The 13,223-nt window shown below is 39.9% G+C and overlaps 1 protein-coding gene across 3 annotated transcripts in view; it reads right to left on the bottom strand.

The window, feature by feature from the left end:
* Positions 1 to 13,223, bottom strand: part of THSD7B (thrombospondin type 1 domain containing 7B) — an 865,484-nt gene that overhangs the window by 534,007 nt on the left and 318,254 nt on the right. For all 3 annotated transcript variants that reach the window (XM_024569693.3, XM_045203176.2, XM_053918625.1), the window contains exon 4: positions 11,850 to 12,098. In XM_024569693.3, coding sequence (XP_024425461.2) covers positions 11,850 to 12,098 — 249 coding nt within the window. The remainder of the gene's footprint in view (positions 1 to 11,849; positions 12,099 to 13,223) is intronic.

The raw sequence follows: 13,223 nt of genomic DNA, 5'->3' as shown, positions 1-13,223 counted from the left end.
CAGGACCTGCCTGGCCAGGAGCGCAGCAGGTTCTAGTAAGAAGGCAGGGGAGAGGCTCGGCCCACAGGTTCAGGGAGCGTGGCTGGCCGGCAAGCCCCACACCCATTCTCCCTACTGGAAGCGTGGTGGCTGCCGTCTTTTTGCGGACAACGCAGGCCTGTCAGTACAGCCCAGGCACGGAGGTGGGGAATAGGCCCCAATGCCCACACCCCTCCCCCAGCACTCCGGCCTTGACCAGCAGTACTGCGGGGGGATAGGCTGATAAGAAGGGTAGAGGAAGAGGCTTGGGCTGGTTGACCGCAGGTGATGGTGCAACAAGGTAGCAAACCACGTGCCCCTCCCACGCGCCCCTCCCCCGTGGGCAGAGCAGCAGGGAGCTGCTGCAGTGGTCACCCGCCAGCTGCTCATGCACTCCTCCAGCAAGGGGGACCCTATCAAGAAGCCTGCTGTGCATATTTTAAATTTAAAATATTCTTTTTCCTTTCCACCGGACTCTGTCTCTAGAGTCTTTGCCTATGGGGGGCGAGCAGGAGGACCCCAGCGATTGTTTGGTTACGTTCTACAACATTCCTCAAGTATTAATATAATTCTATGGCATTCCCATAAATACCAAGAGAGTCATTAACTTCCGAAAGAATAAACAAAACCTAAGAAAATTTTCATATCCGCTGTCCCATTTCAGATGTTAGGTAAAAATTCTCAGCTTTGTGATTGTTTAAAAGAAAACAAGGAGCAATAAATAAAAATAAGCACGTGTCACCAAGACTATGGCCTTACAGAAACTAGAGTAAAATTGAAATCAAGTAACATGTCAAAATCGGAAGACATATCTCTAGGAAACCTAATAGTGATCAAACCCTTCATAATAAATGTCATGATTCTAAAAGGCTTGAGAGCTGAAACTCATTAGTCTTGTAGCAAGAAAAGCCCACTGTAGCAAAAAATTGGATAATCCTTCCGGGGTTGTTGTAACACAGTTGTTCTCCCTCTGCTCACTATTTCCCCTTCACTCATATGGTTTTTCAAGGCTTGAAATGAGTGGGTTTGGAAAGAGATTGGGGTACAGAATTCAGGTCATGTTTATGCTGGTGAATACAGATAATAACATGTTTCTAATTCCTGGGCATGAGGGACTGAGAAGTTTCATTCTTCACAGAGGTCCTCCTTCTCCAGAGGTGCAGCTCCTAAGCCCTTTCACCTTACTCAGAGTTGCCTCCTTACTCACATTCTCTAAATCACGGAAGCACTAGGCTAGTTCTTCTTGTCTCTGCGTCTTAGGGTACAGGTGACTGCATTCCAGGTCAAGATACAGTAAGGTAGGGGTGTGTTGGAGCAGATGGCTACTAAGGCTTCATTTCAACCTTCTTCCTACAAAGGTTTCCTACGAAAGGAGGGCTCTGGCTGTTAAAGAGGAGGTGAGATACAGCAGCTGATTCCAAGGGTCCAAGGCAAATAAGATATGTAAAAAGAGGGTAGGGTGGTGTAGTCAGCAAGCATGCTTTAGAGTGAAACTGACCGGGGCCTTGCCACTTACTAGTTATATGACTTCGGCCCAGTTCTCTTTTCTCATCCATAAAATGGGGTAATAATACAAATGTGGAACCTGGCATGTGATACATACTCAATAAGTATGAATTTCTTCGTATGTCCTCCTACATGTGGCTTTTGCCCCCTTGCTGCCACAGAAAACCCACAGACATATACATACACAGTTCACATTTTGTTTATGAGGATTTCATTGATTTTATCAAAAATCCTAATATTAGGGATTCAGGAATGCCACTGTCTAACTTCCAGCAACCAAAGTTAGCAAAGAGCATAAGGGAAACAAAGTTGAGAATTAGAGGAATTCGGAGTTACTTGTTTGCTTGTTGGAAAGGAATGGCCCATTCTGTAGGAATTGCTTTTTCAATTAATTTACCATGACCCTACAAGTCAGCAATGGAGAAATTTGGGAAGTCATTATAGAGAAAAATGAAAAGGAAAGTTTAATGACTTTTGTTTTATATAAGGTAACAAAAACCCTGTTGGTAGCTCATTAAGCAAAGACACAGAAATCCCATTCACTTGCAAACAACAAATTCTCTAAAGAAATATAAGACAATTATCACTATTGCTCAGAATAGTTTACCACCTCAGAGAAAATACCAACCCAGCAAGTGGCAGAGAAAGAAGCACACCAGTAAAGGACTTCTATATTCCTTATTAAAATGAGAATTTTCCATAATCTTTTCTCATCCTTTTATCTTTATTTTTTCAAAAGCACTATCTATGTTTAGTCACAAATCACCCAGCAGCCATGAAAACTGATCATCCTGAACGCCACCAACTTGGGAAAGTGTCTCCAGGATCTGACGGAATAAGAAATCAAAGGAGTTCACTCAGCTAAATGTCACTCGCTTCTGCTTTAGAAGTTGTTACAGTGATGGTCCTCTGGCCTCTGAACAACTTGGCTTTCTGACTGCCTGGGATACTCTCTTTCATGGCCAAGTCCATGTTACAGACCTGGTCTGTTGCATTCTCTCTCTCCCAACTCAGATGCCTCTCAACACACCCCCGATTTGTCCTTCTGCTCAGGACAGAAATGTGGGGATTCTCAAAAGTCAGAGTCCTCGCTGCTGTGCGTGAGCAACAGCTTGAAATTGATTGTGGAAATGCCTCGAGTAGAGTAGATGGCCGTAGAATGAAAGAAATCACACATCCCTCACAGCCACTCTCCAACGTGGCTGCGTAGGACCCGCTCGTTCTTGTCAAAGGGTCCAGGTGAACAAGACAGACAAGCCATTAATTTATTTTGGCTACTAGGGTATCATAACATACCCCCTAAGTAATAACAACCAATATTTTCTGCATGCTTTTTCTGACCCAGACAGTAAGTACACTTACCAATTTAGGTGCATTCCTTCATTAAAGCCTCAACAACCCTAGGAGGAAAATGGTACTTGCCCTTTTACAAATAGGAGAATTGGCTTAAAGGATAAGCAATTCTCCCAAGATCACATAAAGCAGTGGAAGGACAGGATTCAAAATCAGGTTTATCTGATTCTAAAGCACATCTACTTAATGAAAGGACAATCTGGTAGATTGAAATAGTGAATTGCAAACCAATGAAACTTTATGAGATGATATAGGAAAAAATTCAGCTATCGGCCTAGTTAGTTTGAGGACAAACAAATGTTGGTCTTGGTATGGGGAAGAGTGTTCTAGAATGAAGCAAAAAGCAAAGCAAATCCTGTATTGGTGAAAAAGATATTGTCAGTGACAACTAACCAACAATATTTTGCAATGTCAAATAATTTTTCTTCCAGTTCAAACACAATACAGTTTGAGAATACATTTGAGGACAGCCAGTCATTTTATAATTAAGCGCGCTGTGGTCACATAAGGTCAAATTTTAGTGCATTCAGGAAATATTTTCAAGTTAATACCAAAAACAAAATATAAACCAACTAAAGGAGTCTATAATTAAAAGTTGAAATTACTACTAAAGTTACAGCCAACAACTTTTTGAAGAAAAATGCCTTTTCAAGGCCCTGCAATCAAGTTCCCTACATTTCTCCCTGGTGCTTCTGAATCTCAGGTAAACCTGCCATTACCCACTCACGTGAAAACAACGCCAGAGCCCCCACTGTTAGCGAGAGAGCATACAGTCAGCCACTCGGAACCCCAAATCTCTGAAAAGGGGAATGCTGATAACTCAAATGCTGAATGCACAGGGAAAATAACTCATATAAGGATATTTCTGTTATTACAAATATACGTATGATAGACTGAAGGCAGGAAGTAGGTAAAAGTCAGGATTCGTGAAAAAAGAAATAAGCCTGGCCAAACAGTAATTGAATCACTCGACTCAACCATGTGTTCATTCATCTCTTCTTTCAGTAAATAATTCTTGAGTGCTAAGCATGTTCCAGACACAGTTTCAGAAAACAGAAATGCATAGCAGTGAGCAAAACACAGTCCCTGACCTTGGAGAGGTCACCTTCTGCAAGGGCAGGCAGAGAGAAGAGCATCGTACATAACACCGCATCAGAAGATGCAGGGAAGAGAGATGAAGAAAGCTATTTCAGTGCCACGACCAGGGGAGTCCTCAAAATCCTGCATAAAATGATGGAGTGAGTACGAGAATAAGTGAGCAAGGAGTATTCCAGGGAGAGAGAAGAGCTTGTTCAAAGATCCTAGGGAGAGACAGTGCTTGGCATTTTCTTGGAAAGTACTGAAATGAGTGTGTTTGGAACAGGCAAGTCACGACAGAAAAGGATGAGGATCATAGAAAATGAGGGGTAGGCTCTGTAGTCAAGAGCCAGGCTACAGAGCACCTCGTAGGCAGAGTAAGAACTGCATTGTTCCCAAACACACTAGGAAATTATGAGGAAGTTCTGAGAAGAGCAGTAATAGGATGACGCAATTGCAGTTTTAAAGGACTGGTTTGGATACTGAGTGACTAGACCGTGCAGAGGTGAAGGAAGGGGACAAGTTTGGGGGCCTTTGCAGGTTCAGAAAAGTTGATGGTGGCCTCAGCTGAGGCAGTCATAACCAACATGGAGAGAAGCGACCAGGTTCTGGGTAGACCATGACAGTGTAGACAGCCTTCGAATGAACTAGGTGTGGATGGGAGAGAAAGAAAGAACATTGTTTTTGCTCTCAGTATTAGTAGCACCATTTGAATGCACTAAATTCTTAGGTGAGACAGCCCAGGAATGGGGACAAAAAGCAGAACATCAGGGCAACCATGTATTAGAACTCTGAAATTCAGTTTTTCTTCATTTTCCTCCTAGAATATGTTTTCTGAATATTTTTTTCATGCCTAAAAATAATCACCCAATTTCATTATACATTCCCCACAATTTTAGTCTACTCTTAGGAAATGGTTAATAAATGTATTTACATCATACACTAATAATTAATATTAATTATTAATTGGATAACAATTAATATTGTTATCCTTCTAAGGAGTTATATATAGCTTAAAAAAAGAAACCAAGATTAAGTCAAAAAAGGAATCTTCTAATGGTGGAATGCTGGAAGTACATATTACCATGAAGAGCTAAGAGACAATTTCTGGATTAGAAAAGCCTACTCCTGCAGGGTACCCAGCTTGTCTTCCTGAGGGTGCTGCTGCGTAAGCCAGGGAGCCCTATAATCAAACTACCCCAGAAGTGGGGAAGAGGAGAAAGACTAAGGAATTTATTAGTTGCTGTGAAGTAATGACAAGCGATGTCCTAAATTAGCAAAGTCAAAATTAGAAAAGTAGGCACATTCAGCAACTATTTTTAAAAGACCTCCATCCTACTAATGTGACATAAAGTGATTTTAACAGCAATCGGACAGTGGAACCATCTGCGGTTTGTAGCAACTCTGCCCATTGGAAGGCACACTCCGTTATTTCATAAGGCTTAGAGTTGCTTAAAGTGTGACTTTCTTTTCTCTGTATTGCAAAGGCTTAGACTTCAAGCAAAGCGACATGGAGGAGAATCTTAAGTGATTTAATGATGACAGATTGAAAGAATAATTGCAATAGTTAATGGTCATGTTTTGACTAAGCACATATAGATTTGCAAACACACTTGGATTTGAAATGCTGGTGCAAAGAATTCAAATTAAATGTGTGTACGTTAAAAATTAGTTACTGCAGCATGACTAATTTATGATAATGTCTGTTGTCCTTTTAAAGTTGTAAATGCATTTAGAAAGAATTAACTTGTCTTTTTTTTTTCCTGAACAGACAACCAAAATACAGGGAACCGATCAAGCTTTATACATTTTATGCTCTAGTAATTTTTTTATTGAATAGACTGGGACTATTGATTATGGAAAGCTACTCCGAAGTGCAAAGCTCTTTGCTGTTCAGCAGATGGTTTTGTCAGCCAAACTCCACATATGCATTATTAATAGAGTTCTAGCGCTATGCACGGCACTTAGCAGTACGTTAACTTTCTTACGCTAACAGAGGAACACGTCTTCCATCCAGGAGGACTTAAAGTGGCACAGTGGGGACTCAGGAAACGACATGCATCAGTAAAAGATGGACTCAATAAAAAGGCAACTCAGTTTCCTTCTGTTGAAACAAGTTATACAAACTTTGAAACAAAGTAACAGATCCTTTGTTTCTTCTCTAAAACAGGTTCTTCTAAAGGTCCCAGTTCACAACCCCTTTATTTCTGAAGTGCTGCAGAAAAGCTGTTTAGTTAATTAAAAATTCCTATAGAATTCATTTGACAGCCATTTGCTGAGTCCCTATTATGTGCAGCATGTCAGGTGCTGTGGTAAATGGAGGAGGGTGTAGAAGACGTGGTAGGTGTTGTACGTGCCAATTTGTTCTGCAAGGCAAATGTTTCCAAATCAAGACCTGAATTAACTCCTCACTCTTTCTGGAGCTACTCTTAACTAATGACAACAGCAATTTTTCTTAGCTGGCAAACCAGATATACAGTTAGCAGAAGCAAGGAGGTCATTGGGGACCACATCACCTCAAGTTTGGTGTGTCCACCACTTCCCTGAGTAAGTGCCCTTATCTGATTTCCTTGGTGATACCAACTTCACCAGTTCTTTATAAGAAATTTAAGAAATGACTTTGAACCCTCCACACATACATTATATACTAAGTATAAGCATGGAATAAAGTAGCCTGTGCATAATATTATCCTAGAACTGGCCTACACTTGAGCATTCATTATTCATTCATTCACACATTGTTTACTGAGCATTTACTATGAGCCAGGTACAATACTTTTACAGGTGCTATCCATTCCAAAGTAGTCATAATAACTATATATATGGGATAATGTGTGCAAACACTACTATTAAAATCTCTTAGAGGACATAGTTACCATACTCGATATGGTCTAGTTTTTAAAGAGTATATTTTACCAGATTGTTAAGATCAGTAAACTAAGTGAACACAAGTGTAAAGTGTTCAGTTTCCCAAGCTGCACAGTTTCAGGCTGAAGCACGTGATGAACAAACATCTCTTCACAACATGTCAACCTTAGTACTCACTCTTCCAATGGACAAAGGAAGCCGAGGACCTAGCCAGCTTTTACTGCCATCCTTTGCCTTGGCTCTTTCCCTGGCTACAACACTCATCTAAACAGATCCATTAACTAACTCCCAGAGTTTTCTCACGGAAAACTGATTTTTATCTAGAACATCTAAAATTGGTTTCAGGTCCCCAGAGAGATCTTAAGGAGAAGTATGCTGGTCACATTGGGTTGTGTTACGAGGGCATTAAAGTGGGCTGCAGTTGACTCAGATGTCCACCTCTTGGTACGAGTCTGCATAGATTAGCTTCTGTGAAGAATCTCTAGATTACCCATGATAAGGATAAATTCACATATACTAGTGTCAAGGAGGGGTGGAGTATAAGAGTTTATCTACTCACTGCCAGACCCAACTATTGGAACAATGTCTTACAAATTGGCTTTTCTATGTAGTAATATCACACTATCAAGGGCACAGTCTATATACCATCAGCCATGCAGCTTCTCCCTTGAGATCTTTTAAGAGGTTTACTTCATATTGGTCACTGCCACCTTCTACTGGTGCTATCTTATATTCTGTTTCACATTCTACAGGGTCATTTACAAGGTAGAAAAGCCAGTTTTGCATGAAAGCTGCTACCTCCTGGTGAGGTGGTAGAAGGTTCTGGTAGGTCTTCTAAGCTTCTACTTCCAAGAAAGATGTCTGCAGCTGATGTTTGGCAATATCCGCATGTGTTACTATGTCTTCAGTCAGAATGGGCTCTACTTCAACACAGGGGATCTGGAGTCAGATGTGCTTCAGCCTCTGGTCATGTCTGAGCTCTCTGACATCAGCATTTACAGTATGATAGCCCCTGTGTCCTCTGCCTTTCCTTAGGCTATCTAGTAAACAGGGCTGCCTTATCATTTACGTCTAGAATGTGTTTCACCCTCCTCTTAGTTGCATCTAATACTTAGATGTGAAGCAGAACATAGGAAAGGACCCAAGTGCCAAGGTACATTTTCACATAGTTTTCAGGCCAAGAAAAACATAATGCCCAAGATCTTAAAGATCAATATGAGATAAACACACCAAGACAAAAGGTGGCAAGTGACAAGTAAATTTGTTGCTCTCTCATTTCTATCCCCACCCCATAATATACAATATGAGTTCTTAATGTTATTTTGGAGGGAGCCATAAAATTACAAGTAGATTATGTAATGATGGAGGAAGAGGTCTCTTTGCTATAATACTCTATGTCTTGGTCAAAAATAACAAACTCTTGAAACAAGCTTAAAGCTACACACAAAGTAACTCCTGGTAGTGCTACAATTTCCCAAATTAGCATAGCATAGATGAGTCTGCCTTCTTTCAAGTTAAATTACTCGCCCCAAGGCAACTTCCAAACTGTTTCATTCTCAGGAAGTGCTTCTGGAATGGGTTCCTCTTGGCCATAATTCCTTGTTGAAATAATGCCTTAGGGACTGGTATTCATAGTGTTTTAAGCTAAAATGCAGGTCTGTGGAGCCCAGAGAATCACTAAAGCTGGGCAACGAAAGAACTTTTTGAGCAATATTCTTATACAGGTACTGGAACCCTTTCTAGCACTACCCTCTTCTTGGAAGAATATCCTTCCCCTACTTACCAAAATAGCTTATTTCCTCACTTCCTGCAAGCCCTCTGCCCCCAAACGCTGCCTATTCAAATGAGGCTTCTCCAGTGACCCTGTTTAATGCTGTACCCTAAGCTGACCCCTCTCACAGCATCCCATAAAACTCAACCTTTAATCTGCTCTAATGTTTTACTCTTTCCACAGCTCATACAAAAATATATACATAGTTTGTTTAATTTATCATATTTACTTGGTGTATCTTCACTAAATTTTAAGTCCCGTGAAGAAGAGGGAACTTTATTTTGTTCTCTGGGGTATCCCAAACACTTACCACAGCGCTAGGCACACAGGGACAGCACACTGCATATTCACTGAATTAATGAACGTGTCTCATGGCAAAGATGGTGGGAGGGTAAAAGCCAAACTACATTCCAACAGGGTTTTAAAAGCACTATGAAAAGTCACAGAAATGTTCCTTTTTCCTGCTGGAGAGAAATGTGGTGAATAAAACTGCTTGATGAATATGAATTGCTCGTGAATTCTGGGAAAGGAAAAATGGGCATTTTCGTCCCCTAACAGATTTTGGTTTCCATTTCCCTTGTTCACAGTGAATTTTAATCACAAATGTCAAACTAGAAACAAAAGTTAGTAGACAGCTTTTATGCTTTCCTGCGGCAGAGGCCACAGCTCAGATTACAGACAAATAAGACTGTCAGCCAATGTTAATTTTGTTGTGGTTATTTATGCGTTCCCCTTTTTACCACCAAGTGCAACCATCAATTAATACACCATTCTCCCTTGGAAATACTGGTTGGTATACAGTGAATTTTCCAAGACTCCTATTTCCTGCAAATGTACTATTTGAAAAGGTGTTTAAAAATGTTTAGCTCAGTAACATCATCAAATAACAGAACTAGAAGGCCAGGTTCATCAACAATTAAATGTTTCAGCCTCTATTTTCAGGTGTTAAGGTACAATAAAATGAAGGTCAATACAGAAATTCATCTTGAGTACATCTTAAATCATTATCATTCCCATTTTGGGGGGAAATGATACATATGAATACATACATATGTTTTTATGTACCCACATCTTGGTGTGTCTTTACTGTGAATATCTTGGCAGTCATTACAATTTAGTGGAAAAAACACTGACTTTGGAGCCAAATGAGCTTCAATTTGAATTTGAACAATATCAATTTATGTATCTTGCACTCTCAAAACTTTTGCTTTGGATGATAAACTTTATGTTATTCTAAATATTTTAGATTATGTTATTCCAAAAATTTTCTGTAAAATCTCTGATAAAGTTATTTGCCATCTGGAGGTCCTCAATAAAAGTAGTCATTATTTAATAAATACAGATGCAAGTCAACTTTCTCAGCATATCAGGAAGGCACCAGTCTCACTTCCAAGAGAACTGTAACAGGTATTAACCAAGAGGAGAAAAAAATGGAGTGATATCTATAAATCAACAAACTTTTCAAAATATCTGGAAGACATCACTGGCCACTCCATGAAAAGAATGAAGGAAAAAGGCACTGTTACCAAGGTCAACATTAAACCCAGATTCTATTCCTGGCAGTTTACCATTGAGAACCCTTCTGAATTATGCCTCCATAGGGAAAAAATTTCCAAATTATTCAGAAAAAATAAGTTTATACCCCATGGAATTACTACAGTATGCCTTATACTGTAAGGAAAGAAGAGGTCCGTTCTGAAGGAAGTAAGCACAGCAGCACACGGCAACAATACAGATCGCCGTTCTTACAGTGCCTCCTACGCGCTGAGCACTGGGACTGACATTTTACGTAGCTGGGATGTAGCTTTCAACCTTCAATACAGACAGCAGAATTAGACATATTTTGCTGAAGACTTAAATCCCTTAGAGAAATTATATAGCTTGTCCAAGGACACGTATCTAATAAGTGATGGTGATTCCATTTTAATCCAGGTCTCTCCCAATTCAAGAGCATCAGAGATCCCGAGTTTTATGCTGTTTCCAATTACATGTTTTGTCACCAAACTACTGTTTTGAAAGACTGGACACATACTCAACACGAAGAAGGAAAATTCTGTGAGACAATATCTTAATCTGTAAAGGATCACGAATTGTACCTACCATCTCTGCTTTTAAGGTAAGAAATAATGAGAATCTAAGGAGTCATCTTAGTAAAAAATGAGCAGTCAGTATGGAAAGAGTATGCTGAATCTACACTACTATCAATGGTGAGAGAGAGGAAGTAAACGGCTAAGAATCCAACAAGAGAAACTTGCCCCTCTATCTACCCCCAGCAACGATACACACAGCATTTCGGGTTTAAGAGCACCTATTGGGTTTGTAACCCAGTACTTTTCCCATATCCTCAGATGATTTATTTCTACAAGAAGCTATTTTTGCCTCATCTTATTTTTAGCTGGGAAAATTATTCTCAAATCTTAGAAACTGTAAGAAACTGCAGGGAAAGGTCTATCTGAAATAGCTGCAGAGTTCACAAATATAGTTCAGGGCAGCTGTCCGGCAGGGGTTACTATAAATCCATCCCACACAGACTTCTGAACAACCAGCTCTCAGTGACCTCTGTCACTATCAGACTGGCCCGTTATAAGCCAACAACGCAAAGGAAAACACACTGGAGGCCTTGCCCAAGGGCTATTAGCTGGAAACGATATAACAAGTATCAAGATATTAAAATATAGCTACTAATCTACAGTAACCTTTTGTTCAACATTCTCTGGCTCCTGAGAGGCTGTGGAACAGAAATGGCACTGGATGGCAGGTAGATCTGCAGACCGAACTAAACAACAAAAGGAGTCTTCTCACTCATTAGCCATGTAACCGCAAGGATTGTTTAACTCTCAGCGGCAATGTCCTCACTTGCAAAAGGACGGAACTATGAATAGTTTCTTAGTTTGTCAGAAGTATGGGGTATAACATGTCAGGTAATGATAACTAACAGTTACTGAGCATTTATTATGTGCCAGGTGATTAGTGAAAGGTTGTTCGTATACACATATGAACCATACACTAGAATTTAGTCACTTGCCAAAATTTACATAATTAGAAAGTCACAGAAATAGGACTGGAGCCCAGAGACTCAATTCCAAAGCCCATGCTCTTAACCTGTTATGCTATACTGCCTAATATGGAACTGTGTACTGAGTACAGACTCAACAAACATGAGTCACAACTGCTGTTGTGATTGTTAACACCCCTACATCACATAAAATGAGGCTATATGGAAAAGTGAATACTCACGCTGCAGAATGCACAGTACCTGGGACATGGCTGCAAAAGTCCTCCTTCGAAAATGCAGGCCTGTTTCTCGAGAAGTTCAGGGCACTCCTTTCCACCTCCGATAGCAATGTGTTTCACACTGCGGATCCTGCTCCGAAATCCCGGTGAGAGACTCCCTGAACGACACGTCTTGGAGCAGGGACTCCAGGAGGACCACTCGGTGGTCTCACAGTCTTTCGGCATGATGCAGGACTGCACAGTCAAAGGGAAGGAATCTTTCATGCAAAGGCTAAAGGGACACAAGCAGAAACCAGTCGGCCATAGATTAAACCGGTGCAACCAACATTATGAAGTGCCTATAATTTTTTTAAAAATGAAGTCTAGTTTAAGTGTTCAAATTTGAGGATTTAAAAAATCTTAAGAGACATCATGATAAAAACATTAAAGAATGTGCATTTTAAAAATGTATGCTCTATTTCATTTGAAATGGTAAACTTATTTCACTCTAGCAAGACACATATGTAAAATGACTACACTTTTTACTTATAATGGTGGTTCTGCTAGACTGTTTTCACCTACAATACAGACTACAGTTACAATTTATTGACTGGTGCCCAGGTGTCACACAACCTTGCACTTCACAGGCTCTTTCTCTCCACAATCTCATGAGTTCACATATTATTATGTCCATTTATAGATGAGAAAACTTTGGCTCAGGAAGCCTAAATCATTGGTCTAAGGTCAAACAGAGGTAAATGTGAGCTTTGGAGTATTCATCTATCCATTCTTTTAAATACTAGGCTATTGAACATTGTTTTTAAATGTAGTATTATGTTTCCCTATACTTTTAGGCTCAGAGCAGCAATTTCCTCATCTGTAAAATTTTAGTGTTATCAAATATTAGTAATCTAATTGGCAAACATATAAAGAAATAAAATAGTGTGATAATGTGATGAACTAAATATAAAAGCATTTATAGTGAATGATGAGGACAAATACTGATGAGACAATGATGGACCACCTGAAAAGGCAGGGTGGAGGCAGGATCTTTTAAGAGAGGACATCTGAGCTGTATTTTTAAAGATTAATAGGAGTTTCTCAGGCACAGAAAGAAGACCAAGTTAAAAAAAAAAGAATAGCATATTCAAAGACTTGATATAACACTTTATGGGAACCAGTGGTATTCTAGAACTAGAAATACTGTTTCATAACAACCAACTGTTAAATTTTCAGGAATTCTGGAAGCCAATTGAACTCATGCAAAGTCACTTAAAATTGTCATGGAGGGAGTACTTATACTACAGATATCAGTAAATGCTATAAATCAAGCCCCTGACAGATGACCCCCAAAGAATGGTGCTTAAATATTTATAGGTATACCACTGAGAGAAACTAAAAGCCAATTTGACAACTA

Source organism: Desmodus rotundus, chromosome 2 (genome assembly GCF_022682495.2).
Source record: "Desmodus rotundus isolate HL8 chromosome 2, HLdesRot8A.1, whole genome shotgun sequence".
Taxonomy (NCBI): domain Eukaryota; kingdom Metazoa; phylum Chordata; class Mammalia; order Chiroptera; family Phyllostomidae; genus Desmodus; species Desmodus rotundus.
The sequence above is the reverse complement of the archived record's forward strand: the minus strand, read 5'-3'. Positions and strand labels throughout refer to the sequence as shown.